Source organism: Labeo rohita, chromosome 8 (assembly GCF_022985175.1).
Source record: "Labeo rohita strain BAU-BD-2019 chromosome 8, IGBB_LRoh.1.0, whole genome shotgun sequence".
NCBI classification, from domain to species: Eukaryota; Metazoa; Chordata; class Actinopteri; order Cypriniformes; family Cyprinidae; genus Labeo; species Labeo rohita.
Window position 1 is genome coordinate 12356054 of NC_066876.1, and position 27102 is coordinate 12383155.

Here is a 27102-nt window from a genome sequence, read left to right on the forward strand (position 1 = left end):
TTAAATATAATTATTGATTTTTGTCATTAATTTTTTTTTAAATATAAAAAGATGTAATAACAATAATGATTTAATTATAATAACATTAGGATAATATATAAACAGAACATTTCAGTTACATTTGATTCTATTTATTAATAAGGGAACACTAAGCAAGTTTTTACTAATAATTTGAGAGATATCCAGCTTTCATGGATCTCACTGTAGGCAGTGCCATATGATGCCAGTGTTGTATCACTTTACATCTTCACATCTGAAACAACTATCAGTAATGTCTATTTTCAGAGTTTCCACATTAGACTCGCGTTGCCTTAGTGTCAAGTCTGGTTCAAAGAAATCGTGGGCATGAAACATAACTTGGCATGAGGCTCATGATCTCCACCTAAAATAAGCTTGCAACACTATTATTTATTCAGTAAAGGAACACTAAGCACATTTCAGTTACATTTCAGTAGATTTTTTCCCCCATTAATAATTTCAAACATACCACTGAATACTCCAAGTCGATTTCTGTGCAACAATAAGAGAGAAAATATTTTTTATTAACAAAAAATCAACACCCCTCAAGCTTTCGACTCTCTCACAACGACACGCACCATGACTCCAACCACGCAGTGTTTTTGCAGAGGCTCCCTACTGAGGAGAAACAGTGCCCCCTGCTGTTCAACAGCATACTTTACACAAGGAACTAGGCCATAGAGTCGGCGCTTAGCAAAGCTTTTATCTCTTCCGGCATTTATGCAGAGCTCATCTCACACCAGACTTCCAAAGCTGGAATAAGTGCATCAGTGTGTACTGTAATGACGTCTTAAGTCTGCACCAGTTTACTCAGCTAATGAGTTGCAAAACTATGCTAAAATGTTCTAGTAGCAGATTGCCACCACATCTCTCTTCACTCGGATGGCAGCGGATAGCTTTAAATTGCCCTCACGTATGCTTTGAACTGCATCCAGTCTAATTACAACGATAACAATATGCTGCGTGCATTTAAAGCATGGCAGTGTACAGTAAAATACAGAAAAAACCATTCACATCATGTGTGCCGCAGTGAAGAAAGAAGACACTGAATTGATAAGAGCTGTAAAGTGTTTTCAGACTTTTAAAAGTCTCGAGACTGTGCGGGACTCATGAACCGTGGCAGGCAGGGAGCCCAGCAGCATCCTAACAGTGCCCCAGTTTCCCTCTGCAAGTCAAGTTATTATTATTCATGTGTTCCTCAAAATAGGAAGCCTGTGAGAGGGAAAGTCAGAGTCTGGCCTGAATAATACAATGACACTTGGCGGAACTCCCTTGTCCATCATTAGCGAGCGGAGGATTACGTGATGGGCGCCGTCCATTCTTAGGAGAGATCTGCAGGACTTTAATTACCTGTGTGAGCTCTCATCACAGTCCCGTAGAAATGAGAACAAGAAAAGACAGGGAAGAAGGGCTATTAGAGGCCCGTGTTCAACCGAAGTTAAATTACTCCTTGATTTACAACCGGATAAAATCAACTTCGCCTTTGTAGACAGTGAAGGTCATTGTAGATACGCTTGTGTGCTATTAGGACACTTAATGGGGAATTCACCAAGAATGCACTGTGCCTGCTGATAGTGCCGTCTTAGCAATTGTGGTTATGCAAATCAGTTAACAGTGCAAACACGTCCACAGAAGTTGCGCTGAACGCTCGTCTTGAGTGTTAGTTCGTGTGGAGATTACAGCGGACTACAACAATCTGCTATACTTCACAGATTCAGACATAGAAATTCGTTTTTTAAAAAGCAAGTTTTGTGAATAAAATGTTATCTATAATAAGTCTCATTTACATAGTAAGTTCACCCAAAATTCTGTCATTAATTGCTCACCCTCATGTCATTTCAAAACTGTGAACCAAAGAATACAAATTAAGATTTTTTTTATAAATTCCGAGAGCTTTCTGACCCAGCAGCGTAACTACCACGTTTAAGACCCAGAAGGATAGTAAGGACATTGTTAAAATAGTCCATGTGACATCAGTGGTTCAACTGTAATTTTATGAATCTACGAGAATACTTTTTGTGTGCAAAGAAAACCAAAATTATAACTTTATTAAAAACTTTCTTCTCTTTCGTGTCAGTCATGGTTAGAAAGCTCTCGGATTTCATCAAAAAATCTTAATTTGTGTTCTGAATATAAACGAAGGTCTTACGAGTTTTCATTTTTGGGAGAACTAAAAATAAAAAGAATATTCACTGTGCATCACTACTTTAGTGCATTTAGCGACTAGTTCAACTAAACTGGCTTAAAAAAACATTCGGGAACACTTTATTTTGATAGTCCACTTTAGACATTTTACTAACAGTAAGTAACTTTGCAAATGCATGTCAACTAGTCATTAGAGCATTAGTAGACTGTCTGCTTAATATCTTCTAACACTCACTCTTTTGCAAGTATATGTCAACTTATTCTACTAACCCTAAACTTAACCTAATAGTCTGCTCTGAGAGTTAATAGAAATGTAGTTGCAAATTAATGAGAATTAGTTGACATGTAGTTGCAAAGTTACTTATAGTTTGTAAAATGTCTAAAGTGGACTATCAAAATAAAGTGTAACCAGAAATTCCATGTTAACTGAATAGCCAAAAAATAATGCATGTTGTTAAAAAGGTGCAGTCTATAATGAGCCCTAATTTACATAAGAGGCACGTTTGTTAAAAGTGTATTTTCTATTTTAGAAATCACTGTTTTAGCACACTCCTTTCTGGATTTCAGGTGATCTTTAAAGGAGAAGTCCACTTCCAGAACAAAAATTGATAGATAATGTACTCACCCCCTTGTCACCCAAGATGTTCACGTCTTTCTTTCTTCAGCCATAAAGAAATTATGTTTGGACTGGTATGGTGCCCTGATTTTGAACTTCTAAAATGCAGTGTAAATGTGACTTCAAACGATCCCAAATGCGGATGTAAACAATCCCAGCCAAGGGAGAAGAGTCTTATCTAGCGAATCAATCGGTTATTTTCATAAAAATAATACAATTTAGATATTTTTTAATGTCAAACGCTCATCTTGTCTTACTCTGCCTTAACTGTTTTTGTGCTGGTTCATGTCAGTTAGGGTATGTCAAAAAACTCTCATCTCATGTTCCCCCTCAACTTCAAAATCGTCCTATATCACTGTTTTATCTTTTTCGTTAAGGGTGTTTGATCTTCTTTGCATGTTCACTTTGCAAAGACTGGGTCGGAAGTTCTGCAGTGATGTAGGATGATTTTTAAATGATTTTTGAAGTTAAGTTAGAAAATACGATTGGAGTTTTTCAACACACCCTAACTGTCTTGAGGCAGAATACACAGAGTTCAGGGAGAGCAAGACAAGACGAGCGTTTGAGATTAAAACAGTATTTAAATTGTATTTTTTTTAATGATAACAATCGTTTTGCTAGATAAGACCCTTGTTCCTAGGTTGGGATTGTTTACAACCCCATTTGGGATCGTTTGAAGCCGCATTTAAACTGCATTTTGGAAGTTCAAATTTAGGGCACCATACCAGTCCTTTATATGGAGAAAAATCCTGAAATGTTTTCCTCAAAAAGCGTAGTTTATTTACGGCTGAAGAAAAAAGACATGAACATCTTGAATGACAAGGGGGTGAGTACATTATCTGTAATTTTTGTTCTGGAAGTGGACTTCTCCTTTAAAAAGTCAAAATTGGGCTTGTCTAAACTAAAATTGGACAAATAAACATTCACGATTAATGTAACGCAACCACAATGGCAAATAGCAATGCAGGTTGTGATTAAGGTGCAGTTTTAACGAGACATATATATGTTTTAAAAACAAATATATATTCTGTGCATCCCCTAGTAAAAAAAAAAAAAAAAAAACATATGCTATAATAACAGATTTAAAATACATTTATTATACTAAGTATACGTCCAATCTATTAACATATTTATTGATATATCACTGTTATAAAACTATAATTGAACTTAGTTTGGAGTATTTCTTTATTGCACAACGCTCACTTTTACTTTTAAAATCACTTTTATTAAAGATTGTATGATCTCTGTATAAGTTTTCAATTTAACTGACTTTAAGTATTCCAGTATAGTATACCAAAAGTACAAAAAGGTATTTTATTAAGCACATAAATATGTAAATGTATTTGTAGTATACTCGGCACAAAATAAATGTATTTCAAATACATATTATATATATATATATATATATATATATATATATATATATTCACCATCTCTTGCCGAATAAATGTATTAAACTTATTTGGAGTACTACTTGTGCACAATGCACATTTCTTAATATTAAGCCAAAATGTTTTTTAATGTCACTATTAATGAGGATTGTATGATCTTTGAATATTATTGGTTGTTAATGTAATGTAAAGTACACCTACAATAGTTCCACTTTAGCATAATCATATACTTCAGTATATCTTTAGTTTTCAGTACTACTTTCACACAATTAAAGTACATAAAGCACAAAATTAATTCAATTTAGCAGACTTTAAGAATACCAGTATTTTCATTAAGCGCATAAATATGTAAATGTATTATTAGGATACTTAGCACAAAATCAATGTATTTCAAATTTATTTTAGGATTTTTTTTTTTCACTAGGGTTCACAGGACAGCACAGTTTTTTATATATTTTAAAAACTCATTTGTGGGTGGTTAGCACATAAAAAGCAGGTTTTTGCACTAAAACACAGCAAGCCAAAAGTGACGTAACTGTTAGCACCGCTACTTTAGTGCATTTAGCTAATAGTTAAACTGGATTGCGAATAAATATTTATGAATGAATATTCATGATGAATATGTCACAATGGCAAATAGCGACGCAAGTTGTGAAGAAGGGGCAGTCTACAATGAGCCTAATTTATAAACATAGAATTATAAAGAAGCACTTTAAAAAAACCTGTTATTTTTATGTATATATGTATTTAATTCCTAGGTTAGTTTAGTTTAGTTATTTTTGACTGGTTAAACCAGATTACCAATGCTATCTCACAACCAATTTGTACGTATTTTACGACGTGGCTAATTCATACAAATTCGTATGATTTGTGTGAATTCCTACAAACTCGCCACCTCGTAAAATATGTATGATTTTTCACAAAACGTACAAATTCGTACAAGCAAGTTCGTATGACTTCTAAAATCTGCACAAATTGCCATGAGAACGGGTTGGGATTTCAGGTGCTCTTTAAAAATCCAAGTGTGCTCGTCTGAATAAATAAAGTTTTTATGAATAAATGTTCACCTGATCAGCATAATGCAATATTGCGCTGGCAAATAGTAATGCATGTTAATGCATTAAAATAAATGCTACTTTAGTGCATTTAGCTGATTCAACTGATTACAGGTGCTCTTAAAAAAACAAAAAGTGTGCTTGTTTGAATAAATGCCAGGCTATTTCTTTTGAAAAATAAATGTTCACATTATCAGTATAGCACAATGTTAATAACACAAATAATGATGCACATTCTGAATAAGGTGCGATCTAAAACAAGCCTAATTTACATTAAAAAGTGTGTCTGTGAATAAAATCATGACAATTTAAACATTCATATTACAGCGCAATTTTAGCGCATTTGGTTAGTTTAGAGATTTAATGTTGGGTTGGAATTGAATTTGACCTACTGACATCTGATGATATGTGTTGCAGATCACACCTTTCTGAATAACAGTAATGCACTCTGATAACTATTATTCATTTTGCACATTAATTGATTAAATATATCATTCATTCATTCGCACACTCACTTATATTTAACTTCATTGTCCTTTGATTCTGAGGCAGTCCTTAGTTATTCTTTTGCACTCCTTTCACCATAATGTTATCATACGGTGAGCTGTCCTCTTCCTCACTGTCCTTCTGTTTTGACAGCAAGGCCCTCCTGGGAGGTTTAGGAACCGCGTAGTCGTCGGCAGAAGCGTTGTATGGATATTCATGACCGCTCGGATCCATTACTGTGCCCAACATCTTCCAAGCATGACCTTTGACCTCCTCCGGCTCATCATAGAGCGATGGAAGCCCACTCGGGGCCACACCGCAACCCTCTGGTTCATCATAGATGTGCTCTACTCTTTTGTAAGAATTTGGTTTTCTGTTTGAGAAACGGGTTCTGATTGCAGTTTCATCTATAATGTCATATAGTGGTTCTGTGTTTTCTATATTGCCTTTCCTGTCGTTTTCACAGTTGGGCTCTACAAACATGGGTGGAGGGTTTGATGCGGACAAAATGTCTCCCATAACGTTTTTGGCAATGGTGTCGAAGGGCAGCGAGTAGTCGGAGTCCTCAGGGTTGGAGCATGTGGAACGTCGGTCTTTCGGTTCTCTCTTCTCCCCTGGACTTCCCCGATCTGGATCCGGCGCCATGGCTCGGGAATACATCTCATCCTCACTGTTGACCAAAGGACAGCTGCGGAAGTTCTTGACCTGGCTCTTACGCGGCGGAGGCCTGGTGTCCAGGGTCAGACTCTTGACTCCAGTCAGAAGCTTCTCCGCAGGGGCTTCGAGTCTGGATTGCTGAGGGTTTTGGGGTTGTTTGGCTCCATCAGTCACCATGCTGTAGATACTCGGATCCTCTGCCCCAGCTCTCATTCGAGGTGAAGAGGGCGTGGTATCTCGCTCCCCACTTGATACCTGCTTCTGCGGTAAATTGACTCTGTGTAGATTGATGGCAGCCTCTACAGACTGAAAGATGGAGTTTCCTTGCTTTGTGTCAAACTCGAAGTTTCCTTCCCCAGAGTCGCATCTTCGCCCAGCCTCAAAGGAGAATGTTGCCTGTTTGTGGAGAAATGAGACGTTTAATTAGTAGTTGGTAAAAAGATTCTAAGACACTCCACTTTTTCCATGCATGTACACTACCATCCAAAAGTTTGGGGTCAGTATGATTTTTTTAAAATGCTTTTGAAAGATGTCTCTTATTCTCACCCAGGCTCCATTTATTGGATTGAAAACACAGTAAAACAGTAGCTATGTTTCTATCACCACGTTTTAATGCACAATTTGAAGGATTGAATCAAAAAGTGATAGTAACTAATTTCAGAAAAAAAAGAAAACCATTCATTTGCGAAAAAGATAAAATTTGAGCTGGTCTTTGAAACGCATTTGCCAAATAAATTCTGACGTAACAAACATTTAACTAATTGGAAATGGAAAATGGAAATGGAAATGCACCTAATTCACTTTTTCTACGATTTTTTTTTTTTTTTTTTTCGAAAACTTTGAAAAGATTCACTTCACACTTGGAAAACCAGCTAGTAATAATGAGAATAGTATAGAATAGTATTAGAATATTATTATAATTAAAAAAATAATAATAATAATAATAATAAAACAACTTATTTCTATGTAATATATTTTAAAATGTCATTTATTTCTGTGATGGCAAAGCTGCATTTTTCAGCAGCCATTACTGGTGTCACATGATCCTTTAGAAATCAATAAATTATTATTATTATTATTATTATTATTGAAAACAGGTGTAATATTTAATATTTATGTGGAAACCATGATACATTTCTTTCAGGATTCTAAAAGGAACAGCCTTTTTAAAAATCTTTTTAAAAACAGTCTGACCACATTAAAAGTGCCAGCCAAGACACAAGCCAGGCTGGGAGACTGGAAAACTACCTTAGGCTAGTTTAATTATTAAATGCGCAAATTATATTTTACTTTATTTATTTATTTTCTATTTTTGAGTAAAATTTACACCTCACAATTTTAACTATTTTTTTTTTAAATTGTACGATATAAGCTTGCAATTGCAAGTTATAGTCAGAAATGTGAGATATAAACTCGATGCAAACAGAGTTGCAAAATATAAACTATAATTTTATATCTCACAATTCTCACTTAATAACTCACAATTTTATGTTATAAAGTCAGAATTGTGAGATATAAACTTGTGATTCTGAGAAAAAAAGTCACAATTGCGAGTTTATATAAACTTATAAACTCTCAATTTTGACTTTATTTCTTTATTAAACTTTGCAATTCTGACTTTATAACTCGCAATTTCGAGTTTATATTCTGAATAAAGTCAGAACTGCAAGTTTGTATTAAGCAATTCTAAGAAAAAAAAGTTAGATAAAAAGTTACAATTAATCTCTTTTATTCAGTGGTGGAAATGGGTTTCCATGGTCCAAACTTTGCCTTGGGCATTCCTAAACTTTTGGTGGCAAGATTTTTTTCTAACATTTTTTCCCACAAGTCTGGACATCATAATAACATCTAATCCAAAAGACAGTGTCTGTTTACAGTACAATATCCTCATCACTCTACTGGGGCATTATGAATGACAGAGAGCACACACCCTAGGCCTCGTCGCTAATATTAAATGAATGACTGCAGATTACTGTCAAAGCCATACCTTGTCCCGTCCGAACCTGCGAAGGAAGCGGTAGGGCCAGGAGTAGAGAACCTCTCCCGTTTTCGGTTCCTTCAGAAGGAGGCTATCAAAATCAGTCCGTAACAACACTGTTCCTTTCAGGCCGCATCTCTCAGAAGCCTCTGTGCGCCTCACTGTCACCTTAAAGTCTTTCATTGCTGAAGACAACAGGGAGGAGAAGCAAAAGAACAAAATATATATTAGCCAACTGACAGTCAAAGATGTTTTCAGACAAAACACACTTGGCTACTGGAGGCTTGAGTCTCTATAAGATTGTATCTTTCAAAATATCCAGTGGATAAACACAAATAGGATTCTTTATGTATAATAATAAAAATGTATAATATGTGACTCTGGACCACAAAACCAGTCTTAAGTAGCATGGGTATATTTGTAGAAATAGCCAACAGTACATTGTATGGGTCAAAATTATCGATTTTTCTTTTATGCCCAAAATGATTAGGGTTTAAGTAAGGATCATGTTCCATGAAGATATTTTGTAAATTTCCTACCGATATATCAAAACATAATTTTTCATTATTAATACGCATTGATAAGAACTTAATTTGGACAACTTTATATGTATCAGAATCCAGATTTTCAAATAGTTGTATCTCGGCCAAATACTATCCTGTATTTAGGAAAGCCTATTTATTCAGTTTTCAGATTATTTATAAATCTCAATTGAAAAAAATTGACCCTTATGACTGGTTTTGTGGTCCAGGGTCACATATATAATAAGTTACGTAAGATAGTATTTAAAGGCTTTTCTCTGTAAATGAATATACTGTTTTCACCATTTTAACGTACCAACTTTGGAAGCAGGTGGTATGTCAGAGGTCATTCTCACATATGTACGATAATTCAAAGCAGATTTTTTTTAGATGTGACATATACACAGCCTAATTGGTTTTTCACACAAGTACACAGATTTAGCACATGCACTGCTGAGAAACTAGCATTTATTAGATGTTCTCTGTTAAGAAAGGTCAACACCCCATTCGTTAGTGTTGAACCGCAGGCTGAACTGTATGGTGCTCATGATTCTGCTGCTGCTCCAGAGGGATTGTCTATTAAAGAGCTCTACATGCAGATGTTTTTCTATGCAGGAGCAGACATGGGTGATGAAAGTCTATTAATTTCCTGAGGTGAAGTGTCAGGAGATTTTTCAGTTTATGCCATTCAGTCCAAAAACTGTTGACCCATTACAGCGTGGCGTATCATTTAAATGCATAAACATAATACAAATGTAGATGTTTAAAAGCATTTCACATCAGTAGTTAAAAGTTCTGAAATATATCCTTTTGTTAGAGATGGATGGATGGAATAAACAATATTTGGGTGCTTAATTTGTGTCAAACATTTTCAAGACACTGTGATTTATTATTTTTAAATAAAATTGTGGCTTTAAATATTTAAATATTTACTCTTACATTTAAATTATATAGAGAGAGAGAGATTTTTTTTTTTTTTTTTTTTTTTTTTTGGTTTAGATTATGAAAGCTGTAAAATCATGTAAAAGCTACTGTTAAAAGCATGTAGCAGAAATGTACCAAAAATATATGAACAAAGTGATATTTTAGTATTATTTATATACTAAGATAGTTTTTATTAGTTTATCTAGTTTTAATTTTATATTAATCTATAGTATTTTTGTTGTGTGCTTTGTTATTATTATTATTAAAAAAATATTTCTATTTAGGTTTTTTTCAGTTTTAGTTTATTTATGTCAAGTGTAATTTTAGTATTTAAAATTCAACTTATTTCATTTAGCTGTCAGGGCAACATGAAAATGTAATTAATTAAATTAAATTACATTTAAAATTGAATTGAATTTAAATTTAATTAAAAATTAAATTAAATTAATTTTCATTTTATTTTATTTAACCTTAAAAAAAAAAGTTTTAGTTTAAGTTAACAATAATAACCCATTTGCATGTTGCATGTTGTAAACACCCATTTGCATGTTTATGTAAAGTTTTAAAATATTAATTTTATTATTTTAGAATACTACCATTTAGGTTTTATTTTAGTGTTTAAACTTATTTCATTTAGCTGCCAGGGCAACATTTTAATTTAATTTAACTTAACTTATCTTAACTTAAAACTAAATATAAAATTTAAATGAAAAAAAATACAATTTAAAATGTAATTTAATTTAAATTTAATGAAAATTTTAATTTAATTTAACAAATTTTTTTTTGATAGGTTTAGTTAACAGTAATAACCCAGGAATAAACACCTATTTGCATGTTTGTATAAAGTTTTAGAATATTAATATTATTATTTTTAGAATATCACTATTTAGGTTTAATTCAGTTTTAGTTTATTTATAATTTTAGTGTTTAAACTTCAAGTTATTTCATTTAGCTGCCAGGGCACCATTTTTAATTAATTTAATTTTAATTTTAATTTAACTTAAAATTTAATTAATTAAATTATATTACATTTAAAATGTTATTTAATTAATTAATAATTTTAATATATATATATATATATTTTTTTTGTCATAGTTTTAGTTTTATTTAACAATAATAACCCAGGAATAAAATCCCATTTGCATGTTTGTATGTATAAAGTTTCGTCAATTAATTTGTTCATGCTACTGTATTGTCACAGTTTAGTTATGGAGCTGAAATCCATAAAGAAAAGTAAGTAAAAATTGTTGATGTTGTTGTTGTTGTTGTTGTTGTTGTTTTGTTTTTTTGGCTTTTTGGATGGGACAGTATTGACGAGAGAGGAAACAACCTGAACATGAACATAAACAGGAACAGCAAAAGACCTGGAACTAGGACTTGACCCCGGGTCACGGTGCACGACGGTGTGTGTCATAGCGCTGCCAACGAGACCATGGCTCACACTACAATCATTACTTTATGTTATGCCATTGTTACTCTTTTGCGTAATTGTTCTAATTACCATACTAGAAAGGGGAAGAGAGAGAAAGAGTAAGCAAACGACAAAGGCTGCGATGTGGTTTGGAGGTATCTTTTTTCCGTTTGAAACGTGGCTACTCCAGCCACAGTCGACTTCATTGAGAGGAAGTTTGCCTTTGCAGAGACAATGCTAGCTTCTGTTTGCAGCTGTCAGAACAGAAGCAAACACTCCACACCTCGCAGCAAATGAAAGAATGGCACTTCCTGCAAAAGAACAAAAAAGCCACACTATATACAGACTAGTGTAAAAATGAGACTCATTTCCACATTTACATCCTGTTGTCACTGAGCAACAAGTGGTAAGATTCATATGCAAGATTCTCTCTCTCTCTCTCTTTGTACTGCTCTACATTTGGCACTGCACCAAATTCACAGCAACTGTTTTGTGGTGGTAACCCCCCATTTCCACTCACTTTCCACATGACCTCATTTGCATAACACTCACTCACACTTTATCTCTTACTCCCTCCAGGTGTGTGCTGTGTTCAGGAAGTTGTAAAATCGTAAAGGTACGTTTGACGCAACCGACGCATCTCATGCGAGACATAAATAGAGTGAGGTCTAAAAGTCTGACAGCTCTTTTAATGTAAAATTCACAGCCCCAGCCCTGCTGTGTTAAGGTGCCATAAACAGACGATTTTAACAGGTGAAGGATTTCCTGTGGCATCCAATCAAATTTGCTAGCAAGAGGTGACTATCCACCCGCTACTGGTCAAGCATAAGGCAGAGAAACCCCTATCTATTCCAAAAGTGTTTTTTTTTTTTTTTTTTTTTTTTTTGGTCAAGCTTTTACATTATTTTGTATTGGTACAAATTAAAAAGTAATCATTTAAAAATTATGTGTGACCCTGGACCACAATAATACCCAGTAATACAATGCACTGTATGGGTTTTTCTTTTATGCCAAAAATCAAGAGGATATCAAGTAAAGATGATGTTCCATGAAGATATTTTGTAAGTTTCGTACTGTAAATATATCAAGACGTAATTTTTGATTAGTAATATGCATTGCTATTTCTGAGAAATGCGACTATTTCTCAGCAACTATCATCTTTGTCGTAATTTTAAATTTATATCACACAATTCTGAGAAAAATCTCATAAATCTGACTTTATAACTTTATAAGTTTATATCATGCAATTCTGAGAAAAAAGTCAGAATTTCGAGTGTATCGTGCAATTAACTTCAAAACTTGCAATTCTGAGTTTATATCTCAATTCTGAGAAAAGTCAGAAGTGTGAGTTTGTATAACAATTCTGAGAAAATTGTCAGAATTTTGAGTTTATATCACACAATTCTGAGAAAAATCTCATAAATCTGACTGATCTTGCAGTTCTGACTTTATAGCTTGCAATTTCAAGTTTATATCTCAGTTCTGAGAAAAGTCAGAAATGTGAGTTTGTATAACAATTCTGAGAAAACAGTCTGAATTTTGAGTTTATATCACGCAATTCTGAGAAAAATCTCATAAATCTGACTTTATAACTCATAAATTTGAGTTTATATCTCACAATTCTGAGAAAAGTTAGAAGTGTGAGTTTGTATAACACAATTCTGAGAAAAATCTCGCAGATATGACTTTATAACTCATAAATTCGAGTTTATATCATGAAATTCTGACTTTATAATTTGCAATTTCACGTTTATATCTCACAGTTCTGAGAAATGTCAGAAGTGTAAGTTTGTATAACAATTCTGAGAAAACAGTCAGAATTTTGAGTTTATATCACGCAATTCTGAGAAAATCTCGCAGATCTGACTTTATAACTCATAAATTCGAGTTTATATCATGCAATTCTGACTTTATAATTTGCAATTTCGCATTTATATCTCACAATTCTGAGAAGTGTGAGTTTGTATATCACAATAACACAACTGTGAGAAAAAAATTCAGAATTGTGAGATAAAAAGTCCAATTCCTTTTTTTTTTTTTTTTATTCAGTGGTGGAAACGAGCTTCCACGTAAAAGACTTTCAAAAACATCCAACATCTTCCCCACTCTTTTTAACTGTAGTGTTATTTTATTCTGTCCAGCTGTAAGTTTTGATTTTACTAATGTGACGAATTTGGCATCAGAAATAAACTGGCGCAGTCAAGATGAGTAGTGAGCCGCATTCTTTTCTGACCTCCTAATGCTGCTGTTTTTGAATCTGGCATGTGGTTTCATATACTATGTGATCTGCTGCTATTTGATGTGGTTTGCAGCTTTTTAGTATCACTAATTTCACCATAGGGTTTGATTCATTGATGACTTTGTGTTTGTTGTGAAAACGTTAAATTCTGGCATATCTGTACGTGCTGTAAATAAGCAGTAGTTTTACAGTCTTACAGCTCCCTTCTGACTGAATTCCTCACGCACCCTGTTACCCTGCTGTCGCTTGACAGAACAAGGCCTTCTGATATTTAAATTGAAACAGATGGATTTGATAAACCGTCTGAATCTGAAAATCCCCCAAGCCCGACACACTGCAGAGCGGAAAGAAAGCAACAGAATGCAGAAGCTCACACAGACATATGGGCCAACTTTTTGCGGACAGAAATAAGTCAATTAGTGTAATGAGATCGTTTAAACACCATTTCTGAATGCGGGGAAATATAGTAACATAATCACTACAATTAAAAAGTCAGGGTTGTGTTCGAATGTCCAATGAAGTTAGACAGGCTGGGGCAGATTGCTTGGCACCTTTGCTGCATCAGTGATGTGTGTTTTTGCACTTCCACTTCTCCTCCTGATTGTCATCTTGCTGAAAGCCACAATGCAAAACATGTCCACTGAGGACTTCTATCTGTCTTTGCAATCTTTGGGGATGTGTTTTGGTTATTTTGTGTTTGTGCATTTGTTTGATAGTCCGTTCGCTTCTTATTCAATTTGCTCGCTGTAACCGAACAGACGGAAGAAGAAACAAGTACAAAGACTGAAGAAAATGCAGAGAGTTCAATGGATTCATCCCACTTGTGCAAGAAGTAGTCAAACTGAGATATTTTTTTAATAATAAAAGTCAGGACTAAAAGATTGACAACATTAATTTAAATATATTTAATTAATATTATAAATAATAATAAAATTAATGAATACACATTAAAAATTAAAAATATATATATATATATATATATATATATATGTATATTCATAACCAGTCTTAAGTAGGACGGTATATTTGTAGAAATAGCCAAAAATACATTGTATGGATCAAAATTATATATTTTTCGTTTATGCCAAAAAAATCATTAGGATATTAAGTAAATTCATGTTCCATGAAGATATTTTGTAAATTTCCTACCGTTAATATATCAAAACTTAATTTTTAGTAATATTTAGTAATATACATTGTTAAGAACTTCATCTGAACAACTTTAAAGGCGATTTTCTCAATATTTAGATTTTTTTTGCACTCACAGATTCCAGATTTTCAATGAATTTATTCATTTTCAATTAATTAATTTTTCAAGCTAATTTATTCAGATTTTAGGTGATGTGTAAATCTCAATTTCAGAAAAAATTGACCCTTATGACTTTTTTTTTGTCCAGGGTCATGTGTGTATATATATATATATATATATATATATATACACACACACATATATATATATATATATATATATATATATATTCCTTCTTCATTTATCTAAAGAAATGCTGTTCTTTTGATCTTTTTATTCAACAAAAAAACCCTGAAAAATGCATAATGCTCTCCACGAAAATATATATGAGCACAACTGTAAAATTAGCAGCAAATCAGCATATTAGAATGATTTCTGAAGGATCATGTGACACTGAAGACTGGTGTGCTGACGCTGAAAATTCAGCTTTGCATCACAGCGATAAATTACATTTTAAATTATATGTAAATAGAAATCAGTTATTTCAAATTGTTATAATGTTTTACAATATAATTATTTTTATTGTATTTTTATTAAAAGAAGCCAGCCTAGGTGAGCATAAAAACAGAACTATATATATATATATATATATATATAGATATATATATAAACATCGAAAAAAAAAAAACTGGGATAAAATATAGAGGTTACATATATATATATATATATATATATATATATATATATATATATATATATATAAATATGGGATAATATATACATATATATATATATATATATATATATGATGTGATCTAGGAAAACCAAACACATGGAGAAATTTTACCTTTTTAGGTTTTTATACTATATGAAAGCCCTTCCAAAACTGTTTTTATTTTGTCTATAGCTTGAACGTAATGGAATTTTGAGAAAAACGGCTTTAAAGCGATAAGGCTTTCACTTTCATTTTTCAGGTTTAACGAGAGCAGTCGGTACTGCATATACTGCATCATTACACAAACAGACTAACGTCTGTTTTCCGTTGTTTATCATTGGTCTCCAAACTTTTGATCACCCATTTTATGTTTAAATAGCACAGATAATGCAGCCTACCTTGTAGTAAAAGCAAGCGCAGCGCAACTGTTTGCACACTGTGCATAAAACAGACTGTGAGCGGACTCGTCCTCACTAACAACTTCATCATCCGATCCTTCATCTCTCGATGTGAAATAGTCCATTATAACATCGTTTAGGGCACTGACATCACCAAGATTGAGCAGACTGAGACGAGTAAAATGCTTAAGTGCGCAGCTGCAGTTCTTTAGACGGCGTTGTTGGGCTCCGCCATCTCAGGATATTAAAAAAATAAATAAATAAAAAACTTTGCGTGCCGTAGTTTACACAGGACATAAGAGAAAGACTCAAATAATTTCTGCTTGCTGCAATAAATCGCTATTTTTCTGCACTAAACAAGTGAATTTCGGCAAGATATTTTCAGAGATGATAGCCAAGATGTTATAGAATAATATATATATATATATATATATATATATATATATGTATGTTTATGTTTGACTTCTCCTTATTAACTGTACATGTGTTCACATTCTCAAATACTCCAACGTTCTAAAGTAAAAGTTAAAATATAATTCTGAGCCGACGTATAAGAACGTCTGATTGAGAAAATATGTGCATGGTCTGTTAAGGAAAAAAAACACACAGCTGCTATCAATATTTCACATAATTGCACTCCCAAAAACAATGTTCTAAATGACAGTGTTACAAAGAAAAGTACACTGTGCCGACCATCAAACAAACAACACTTACCCAGCATTACTGAAGACATAAAAATAAAAATGGATGTAAAGGAAGTCAAACAGGCCACTGAACAGTCTTTGAGAACAGCAGGATATTGCGCATTTACACAGATAGTGGTCAATCTGCAAACAAGGCGGACATTTGTGTGATTTTTTTTTTTCCACCACAAGAGAACAAAGATGAGCCACAACTTTCCACTACGTAACAGAGGAATGAAGAAGTTAGCTGCTGGTTTACAATATTCACAGCGCAAAATCAACTAGAGGTGTCAGACTAGTGAACAAGCCTATCGCAGCGTAAGAGTGTCAGGTTTGTACCAAACTGCTAAGTATTTAGCTCTGTACCTGCCATGAGTCCTATCTTTTGCATGTCTTTTTCACAGCAACTGTCAGATGAGCTGGCATTCTGACCTTTGTGAGGTACTTCACCAGATCTCTGAAACCAGCTCTGAGCTCATCCATCACAGCAGTTCTGCAAGCAACTCCTTTTGCGACTTTAGCCTTGTGTGCATTTGTATTAGTGGTTTTGGAATGATTTTGTTGTAATTCTGTGGTTTTATACACACTTTACACTTTCTTACCAGTTTCTCTGCTGCAGTAGAGAGTGTTGTCTGCCATCGTGACGTCATCAGATTCACCATGCAAACTGTTTCCTCTCACCGCTCCTCTCTCTGTCCAGCTCATCTACAACAAACCCAAAAGTACAGCACTTTAGAACACACAACGCAGTTTTGTCTTACCGTGTTGATTCACTACAGTAAGCCTATATTTATTTAAATAGAAATCTTTTGTAACATTTTAAATGTCTTTATCATTACTTTTGATTAATTTAAAGCATTCTTGCGAAATAAAAATCTTATTTTCTATCATTTCTCCCCAAAAAACCTTTATATTTCAGATAAATGCTGATCTTTGGATCTTTCTATTCATCCAAGAATCCTAAAAAAAAAAAAAAAAAAAAAAAAAAAACGTACTCAACTGTTTTAAATATTGATGATGATAATAAGAAATGTTTCTTGATCAGCAAAAAAACTTTCGGCTACTATGTCAGCAGATTTGCTACTTGCTTTTACAGATGTTTTTATGAATATATATATTTTGAATATATTTTTTGTATAGTAGATTTCTGTGTAAAGTGACAGATTTTTTTCTTAATATTAATAAAGTTAAATAAATTACAAAGTACAAATGAAAAACTCACACTAAACAAAAATTCAGAAATTTTAAAAAGCTAATAAGAATGCCAAATACACAAAAATTACTAAACATTAAACATATTAAAATTAAAACTAAATATATACAAATAAAAGTATATTTGTGACCCTGGACCACAAAACCAGTCATAAGGGTCAAATTTATACATTATCTGAAAGCTGAATAATTAGTCTTTCCGTTGATGTATGGTTTGTTAGGATAGGACAATATTTGGAATATTTGAGGGTGCAAAAATAAAAATATTAAAACACCTTGTGAGTTGTTCAAAGGAAGTTCTTAGCCATGCATATTACTAATCAAAAACTAAGTTTTGATATTTTTACGGTAGGAAATTTACAAAATATCTTCATGGAACATGACCTTTACTTGGCATAAAAGAAAAATCTATCATTTTGACCCATACAATGCATTTTATATACCCGTCCTACTGAAGACTGGTTTTGTGGTTCAGGGTCACATTTATACAAAGATTGAATATAAAATACTAAAATTACACTGATCCACTCTTATATGATGATCACAGGCATGTATAAACCATTAGATTTTTCTAAGTACGTTTCCACTGCGTAACAGAGATCCACAGTCTAAAGCACTCACAACAGTTACAACACAATTATTGTTAAAACTGCTAAATATACTCAGCAAAATATAGTCTTTTTCACACTGTCAGTCCTCTATCAGCAAGTGTCATCTTCCGTGGTACATATGTGCTATGGAAATTCTCACTACACTTCTTTATTTTTGCACCAGTTAAAAAAGGCCGTTAAACTTCACCATACAACTTCGGACAAATGACTTTTGTTGAGGAACCACATTCTGAGCCAACAAACACTCTCTAAAACTGTGCCGAAGTGATCATATTATGTTGCACAACAGAAACCTTCCCCCAATGCATTACATAAAGCTCTTCTATTCCACATAGCCTTCCTCATTCAACACAGCTTCTACTGTTGGCTTTCTGTAGCGCCACTTCAGACTCGAATTCTCAAAGCAGCCTGTTTTAGAAAAAGCAAAAAAAAGCTGGAGGAAATGGAGACATTCCTATTGGTCTGCTGTATATCAATATATTGAAATCCATAGCTGAATGATTCAATCCCATATCTGGCAAGCATCACTATTGTTGATTCTCATTCTAAGGTGTGGGGATTTGAACAAACCTCTAAGCCTAAGTTTTAAAGTTTGCAGCTTGTTTCACACTGCTTGTGCTACAGACATAATTAATTATTTTCCAATCACAGAGAAGCCAAATTTTCATCTGTCAGACTGAAGAATTGGCTCCCATTCTATTCATGATTTAGAATATAAATTCAATTTGTCACACCCCATATGAAGTTGAATTTAAATTGAGATGACAGGAAAGGGAATCTATCTATCTATCTCTTTATCTATAAAACCTAGCTATAGCATCTATCTGTCTATCTATCCAACTATCATCTATGCAGTTTTTTAAAGTAAAGATGTCTCTTCTGGTCCTCAAAGTCCCATTTATTCGGTCAAACAAAGAAAGAAAGGAAAAATTGACTGACCCCAAGCTTTAAACAGTTGTGTATATTGTCACAAAATATTTCTTTTGAAATAAATTATTTTCTTTTTAATGTTTTATTTATCAAAAGATCCTGAAAATAGTATTACAGGTTCCAAAAAAAAAAAAAAAAAAAAAAAAAAACACAACTGTTGCCAACATAGACTGTAAAACAAAATTGTTCCAAAAAGTTGTTTCAGTTTAAAATAATTTAAATTATTTTACCCCACTGACTTATAATGTTTAGTTTAGTCAACGTAATGTTGACTAAATGTTGACGTTACTTAATGTTAATTTAAGTGACAATTGGAAAATTTTAGTTGACTAAACTAAAAATTTTAAGTCAGCAGGGTAAAAATTATTTTAAGTTGAAACAACTTTTTTTTTACAGTGTAGATAATTCTAATAATAAATCAGCATATTAGAATGATTTCTGAAGCATCATGCGACACAGAAGACTGGAATAATGCTCCTGAAAAATCAGCTTTGCATCACAGGAATAAATTCCATTTTAACGTATATTAAAATATAAAAACACTATTTTAAATTGCAATAATATTTCACAATATTACTGTTTTTTCTGTGTTATTAATCAAATAAACGCAGCCTTGATGAGCAGAAAAGCCTTCTTTAAAAAACATTAAAAATCTTACTGATTCCAAACTTTTAAACAGCAGTGTATGTATGTATCCATCCATCCAATCATCCATCCATCCATCTGTTCACATTCCTATCCGGCTATCTGTCTTTCTACATATGCGTACATATGCTACATATGCGTACATATGCTACAAATAAATTGCCTTTTATAATTTATTAATCATTACATTTTAATTCAATGTCCCTACATTCAAATTCGAATTGCAATTCTGCATCCTGTTTTCTACCTTAATTCTAAAGCAGTAACTGAATTGGAGTTTAACAGGCAATCTCAATTTAATTCTGAATGGTGCACAATTCTTCCTGTCAGGAAAATTCAGAGAAAATTCCACAGGAGGAAACCCAACAATATCTAGAGACCAACGCAACATTTTAACCATTTAGGAATCACTCACGTTTACTTCAGAAGGTGTTAAAATGTACTTCATGTGGATATAGAAGTAAAGCAATAAAAGTGTGTTACTGTAGCTCAAAAAAATGTAAGGTCAAACCACCGGGTATGACCTACTATACTGCTTTAGTGTTAAAATAAGAAGTTATAATTGGAGAAGCTTCATAAGGTCAACCCTTCGGGTACAGGCCCCACTGCTCAAAGCATACATCTTTGCTCATGTAATGTCATGGAGCATTTACTGTAACCCATGGGTCAGTGAGCTTCAACAATTTGCAACTGTCCAAAGAGAGCTTATGAACCTCTAACATCCATTAAAGGGGTCATCGGATGCCCACTTTCCACAAGTTGACATGATTCTTTAGGGTCTTAATGAAAAGTCTATAATATACTTTGGTTAAAAATTCTCAATGGTTGTGTAAAACAACACCCTTTTTACCTTGCCAAAATCAGCTCTGCAAAAATCATCCTATTCTGGTTGAGGCTGCTTTAAATGCAAATGAGCTCTGCTCGCCCCTCTCTTCTCTCTGTGGATTGACTAGCCTGTTTACTTTAGCCGCATTTAGCCACTAAACTTGCTAACTAGCACATTATTAGAAAAGGCGATCGCAAAGATTCATAAAAAAACCCTTATGCTCACTTCTGCTGTAAGTGAAGCTGGATCACAAATGATTCGTGCAAACATAGGCGATATATGTAGATCGGGAGGTGCATTCCATTCACAAACAAATGTAATCTACTGCATCTTCAGCAGCTCAGATGTTGGGAGTAAATGACGACCACTATGTTCATTATTACATCCAGCGACCCAACACCTCAATTGCTCAATTCTTGTCTAACTTACATCACTGCTCCTGCATCAAAACATGGAGGTTGGACTGTTACAACTGATCTCAGTTAAGACGCTAATGTCAGTCAACTATCGTGGGTGTGACGCAACAATGACAGGCGTCTGAGAACTGCACGATTTGAAAAAGAGGATATTATTTTTACAGATTAATTGAAAACCACTGCATGGATTTTTATCATTATACGGTAGATTTGTACATACACTGCCAACACACATTAATGTTCAAACAGCATGAAAAAGTGAACTTAGCATCCGATGACCCCTTTAAGTCAATGTTACTTGGTTGTTACTTCCTTTATTTGAACTATAACTGTCACTCACAACACAAATATATGGTACAATGAGATATGAAAACAACTTCCCTTCTATAAAGATAGAAAAAAAAACACACATTCAGTGGAAACAGAAGCTTTTCTTTGCACAAATGTGAACTAGAGCAGCATGAGAAACTCCGTGAGTCACACGAGCAAGTTTCTGATCAGCTTTGAAGGGCTTGTACATCTGCTGAGGTGACAAAAAAAACCCTGGCAAGCTGCCGCAATTTGAATCCTCACGTCTGCAGAAATTTTAGCATGTTGTGGGAGATCCCATTGATGGGAGAAGTAAATATAAATGTCTGTTACATTGGCATGCAACAAGAGCTTCAAAAACACTATTGCTACTACAAAGCCTGGAACAAAAGACAGGACCAAACCTGGAAACTTTGATATAACCGCTCTACACTTTTGCAATCAGGTGTCAAGCAAGGTGCTGCACCACAATATTCCAAAACAGGATTTCTTGTTTTCAAAAGCAGTGTTAAAATACTGAAAAGAGACACAATACCGGAAAGGCGATTTCACACAGTTTCTGGATCCAGTCCTCCAGTTCAGCTGTCTCAACGGCGAAAACAAATGTCTTTTCAGTTGTCTCCACCAAAAAGGGTCCACAATCCCGTGGACAGCCTTCGACATCGGCCTCCGAAACACGAATGCAGTCGTTCATTTTTATCACCTGTCAAAAAAAACAACAACATTACACTCAAAAATTGAGGTTTAAAATACTTAACCCTCAAAAAGCAATGTTTTTTTTATTTTCCAGTTGTTTCGAAATGTTTACCCAACAAGTGAACAAACACATCAGCTTTTAATTATGCTTCAAGATTTGCTATTTGCGTGCATGGATAATATAACGCATGAACGTTTTTTTTTCTTTCTTCTTTCCTTCCAGATCTGATCATTATCCATGTGCAGTCATTTCATAAGATAGTTTTTTTGTGAAAATCCTATTTTTTATGTAAGAGGGAATTTTTGTTTCTCATAATTTTTGTTAACAGAAATGGGAACAGATTTATTGGCACTTCTGCAAATTGTTTGTACATGTTCGCCCACACATAAACCATTTGCATGACCCCCCACCGAGTTTGACTGTTCATGTGCCGTAGCACATCAAGGATCTACATCGCTCTCTTCAGATACGCCATGTCTTATTTGTTATGTTTGCATCACATGGAAAATCTGAGCTCCACAGTTTGTTGCTCACCTTTTTGTTTTCCTGTTTGCGGTTGGCCTTCTCCAGCGTGTTGCCAGCTCCATCTTTAAACTCAAAAAACTCAAGGCGAGAGATGGAGCAGGAGCTCTCTCGGTAGAGCACGGACCAGACCTTACGCCATTTCTGAAACAGAGAGAAGATTGCTGAAAGTGACGTGTTTGCAATGTCCTCCAGGCATGCACATTAATGAGATACAAAACTAATGGACCTTGCTGTATTTCAGGATGTCTAATATCAAACAACATTAGAAGACCTAACATCTGTAAAACATTCATTGTTTATTAGAGAAACATTTATTAGAGACATAAAACATCATCTTGTGACAAATCTTGACTCATACGTTGATGGGTAGGTTGAGTCACTGGGTCGTATGATTTACATTTCAAACTTTCGTATTCAAAAATTACACAGGCACAATCCTCATCCTGATGCACATTATTCACAGTATCATAAGCGGCCAGAAACAGGTTTAATATTCTGAACAGTTTAATGTAGTGAAACTATTAATAGGACTTTAATAGGATTAAAATATAAAATATTAAAATATCTCATTTTTGCGAAACGACACAGATTCTTAAATCCCAACAACTGATTAGCCTAGCCTGTTTTTAGTTAATGAACGTACCTTTAGCGTGCCTCACATTCAATAAATCGACGTAAGCTTCGTGTTTTGTTACATTTGGTATGAAACAAAGTCGCAGATTCCAAATTATGTCAGTTTTATTACAGTATTCGAACAATAATTGCCGTTTTGGCGCTGTTTAATGTGGATTGACAGACCACTGTAGAGTAATGTCAACTTATCTCCTCCTTTTTAATATGTGACCCTGGACCACAAAAGTCGCTGGGATATATTTGTAGCAGTAGCCAAAAATACATTGTATGGGTCAAAATTATAGATTTTTCTTTTATGCCAAAAAACATTAGGAAATTAAGTAAAGATCATGTTCTATGAAGATATTTAGTAAAATTTCTACTGTAAATGTATCAAAACGTAGTTTTTGATTAGTATTATGCATTCCTAAGAACTTTATTTGGACAACTTTAAGACGATTTTCTCAATGTTTTGATTTTTTTGCACCCTCAGATTCCAGCTATTCAAATAGCTGTATCTCGGCCACATATTGTCCTATCCCAACAAACATACATCATTGGAAAGCTTATTTATCCAGCTTTCAGACTGTGTATAAATCTCAATTTCGAAAAATTGACCCTTATGACTGGTTTTGTGGTCCAGGGTCACATATTAGTTTCAGCACAAAATCAACATTAATAAACATCCGCAGGTCTGTTAAAAGAAACAGTAGGCCTACAACTTACTGAAATCCATATCCTGTTTTATGTAATCACTCCATCAACAGCTTGTAAACAATATGTCAAGTAACGTCACATTTACCTCAGAAAAAAAATATTCTGTGAATATAAAACTCGTCAGCTAGAAAAAAAACTCTGTCAAGTTTTTATAACAGCCACCATTTAAATGTTTATATTAAAAAACGAATTGGAGTAGAAATAGAATTGTGTAATTGTTGCTTTATTTCTATAAAAAAACAGAAAATAGTGTAATTTAAGCAGTTGTACACAAATCCGTTAATTTTAACCTTCAATATTATGGTAATGTAGTACCAACTGACTCTCAGGTATATTTTACAACATTAGTTGAATTTTCTTCCTAGTTACTGTACCTGATATATATCCAAAATAATCAGCATCGAATCAAATTGCAAGCTTGTGAATTTGAATCGAAACGTGAAATTTCTGTCAAAACCCAGGCCTAACGATTAACATACTTATTTTTTGGTATAATATGTCTGTGTTTAGAAGCAAAGCATGCAATGACTGTTATGAAATAGGCCTACTATAACATTGGCAAAACTTACCCCACGCTATTTTTTAAATAAATGCTTAGCCATTAGACAAATCATTTGCATAGTTTTATAAATTCACTATCATGTATATTTTTAAACTGTAAAATTAAATGTATTTCTTCTGCTATGTCAAAAAGTGACTTCGACATGCAAAAACAATTTCTTAAAGTTACTCACATGTATTTGTAAATCACAATATAAAACAAATATAGTTTTCATGATGTCAGCAGTATTACCAACAGTTTTGCACTTTAGCTTAACTACAAAATGGGAAGTGTCTAATGTAAAAATAGCCAGAGTGCATCTTCTCATAATGACAACGCAAAAATTTCACAAATAGTCCAATGGTAAAATGTGTACAATAATGAAATTTTAGGATAATGAAAACTTATTCGAGCTTTAACATTGTCTCAAGTGCCTAAGGATGGATGGATTATCAATTGATAGCACTTAAAGTGTGAGGTTCCTCAGTCAGGAAATACCCGTAATAAAATGCAGAGTTTAACTAATCTCTGTGGTACGGACATTAACTACCATTTCAGAGAAATTCATGGCCTCAAACAGCACATAATCTATTACAGATGCAACACAGTCCTTGTGGTTTCCTAAAGAGACAGCGCTGATCCTATTCCTAACATTAGCTCACTTTAATGGACTCCAGCAGCCCATAAGTCCTCTAAATTATGCCAACAGGCTATTCCTCTACTGCAGTCCCATATGGTGGAACCAACAATATTATCAGTGGCATCAATCAAAATGAAGCGAAAATGGTTTTAGATGAGAATACGGACAAGTTAAAGTGGATCACGTTCACAGTTCAGGAAGCTGCTCATGACACTGCCAGGGAGCTTAATATGATTCATGAATTTCTCTATTATTGTAATTGCTCTATAGATAGGGAGTATTTGGCGACAAACATGTGGTTCAAATTAGGCAAAGTGAAGGCTGCTAATTGAAATTTATAAGCCCAGCAAGCTGCGCACAAATATGCAATGCAAAAGTCTTTATCTTTTTAATTCACTTGTGAATTGAAATAGAATTTCTGTCACAGACATAATTTTACACCCTTATAAAAACAGTATTGCGTATTTTTATGCAAGTAGGGTAAAACTAATTCAACCAATTTATTACAATCCCCACACTGTAAAAGTGTCATTTTAATGCCAAAAATCTGTAAAACTGTAAAAAATCTGTTAATTAGGTATTGCATTATGATTTTAATGTGTGTTACTATGATGGTGTTTTATATCTGTAAGCATGACACTGTGTGTACCGTCAATATTTTCATATTTACTTCATCTTGTGGGCAAGATAATTGTGATGAGCTGAAAATCTACTGTACATGTGGCTTTTATCATGACCACCTGTGTATTTTGGTGGTTGTAAACAGATTGTAATACTTTGGTTGTCAGCTGAACTGAGAAATTTTAACGTTATATCAATTAATTATTTTTATTTAATTTTTTTTCCTGGTAAAGTTCTGGCAACCACAGCTTCCAGTTTTTTTTTTTTTTTTACTGTGAATTTCAGATTTTGTTTTTTTGTTTTTTTGTTTTTTTTTAATACAGTGCAGGTTTAATATTAAAAAAAAAAAAAAACCTGAACTGATCTATACACTTGTAACACAGTACTACTCAAGAGTACATTACCGGTTTGTTTCCTTGAGGCCATAATGTTTGGACAGGTGTCAAACTAACAAATTTCCATTAACAAACCTATTAACTGTTTTATTATTATTTTATAATGTATTTTATTCTGTCATTTGTCTGCAATATGAACAGCTGTTTTGCAATTTTACAGACAACCGCACACAAAATTGTAGGTGTTAAACAGGAACTAAAGAAGGGCCAACTGTCCAGTAGAATTTTGCGACAGAACATTTCGCAAGTAAATAAACAGACAAAATCCAACAAAAGAGTTTTTACAATATTCATGAATTTCATTATTTTGTGGTAATTATGTAAGAGAGCAGCTACATCCTGCGGTCAGTCTAATCGAGTCTATTTAGTACAGACTTCATTTTGTTCTGTGACAACAGTTACAGACCATTACCGTAAAAGAACACGATTGTTCTTTGATATCGTCTTTTAACGTTCGCCCGCCTCGTGGTAAGTAAAGCACGTTGTGTCTTACCTTCCCAAACCGCTGTTGTTGTAAATACAGTATCCCCCTCTTTCTAATGTCCTCCTCCATTTCTCTCGGTCTTGTCTCCGACCCAGCTCCTTAAGACTGTCTCATCTATTGTATCATGCTCCTTCTGCTAAACTTGCTTGTGACGCAAACAGCATCTCCAAGTTCCGCCATATGTACTTCCTGTATAGCCCAAAAGAGTTGACACTTCTTTTGCAGAGCTGTGCAAGAGCCTCTGTGTATGAGAGCCAAAGCCACAATGATTACTCAAGATGATGAGTTTCCTCATGTTCTTTTGTAACCAAATGAGAGAACACAGCATGGTATTTTATATTTATAAACATCACAAACTTATCAAACCTAGGAAATCAGGCAAAATAAATATTTTTACATTTTTTGGTTGACTGCATGAAGCCTGAGCATTTCCATATGATTGTTTCACATTATTATGTTGAGAATTTAAGCAGTTAATTGTTTTTTAAAAAGGTA

At 33.7% G+C, this 27102-nt stretch overlaps 1 protein-coding gene across 1 annotated transcript; it reads right to left on the reverse strand.

The window, feature by feature from the left end:
• Positions 1 to 5540: 5540 nt before the first annotated feature.
• Positions 5541 to 26786, reverse strand: dok2 (docking protein 2). The gene is given in 8 exon segments (XM_051117810.1): positions 5541 to 6764; positions 8356 to 8531; positions 17029 to 17131; positions 21911 to 22078; positions 22607 to 22738; positions 26617 to 26676; positions 26678 to 26731; positions 26733 to 26786. Coding segments are annotated over 8 exon segments (1716 nt in total). The 5' UTR covers positions 26772 to 26786; the 3' UTR covers positions 5541 to 5780.
• Positions 26787 to 27102: the final 316 nt, after the last annotated feature.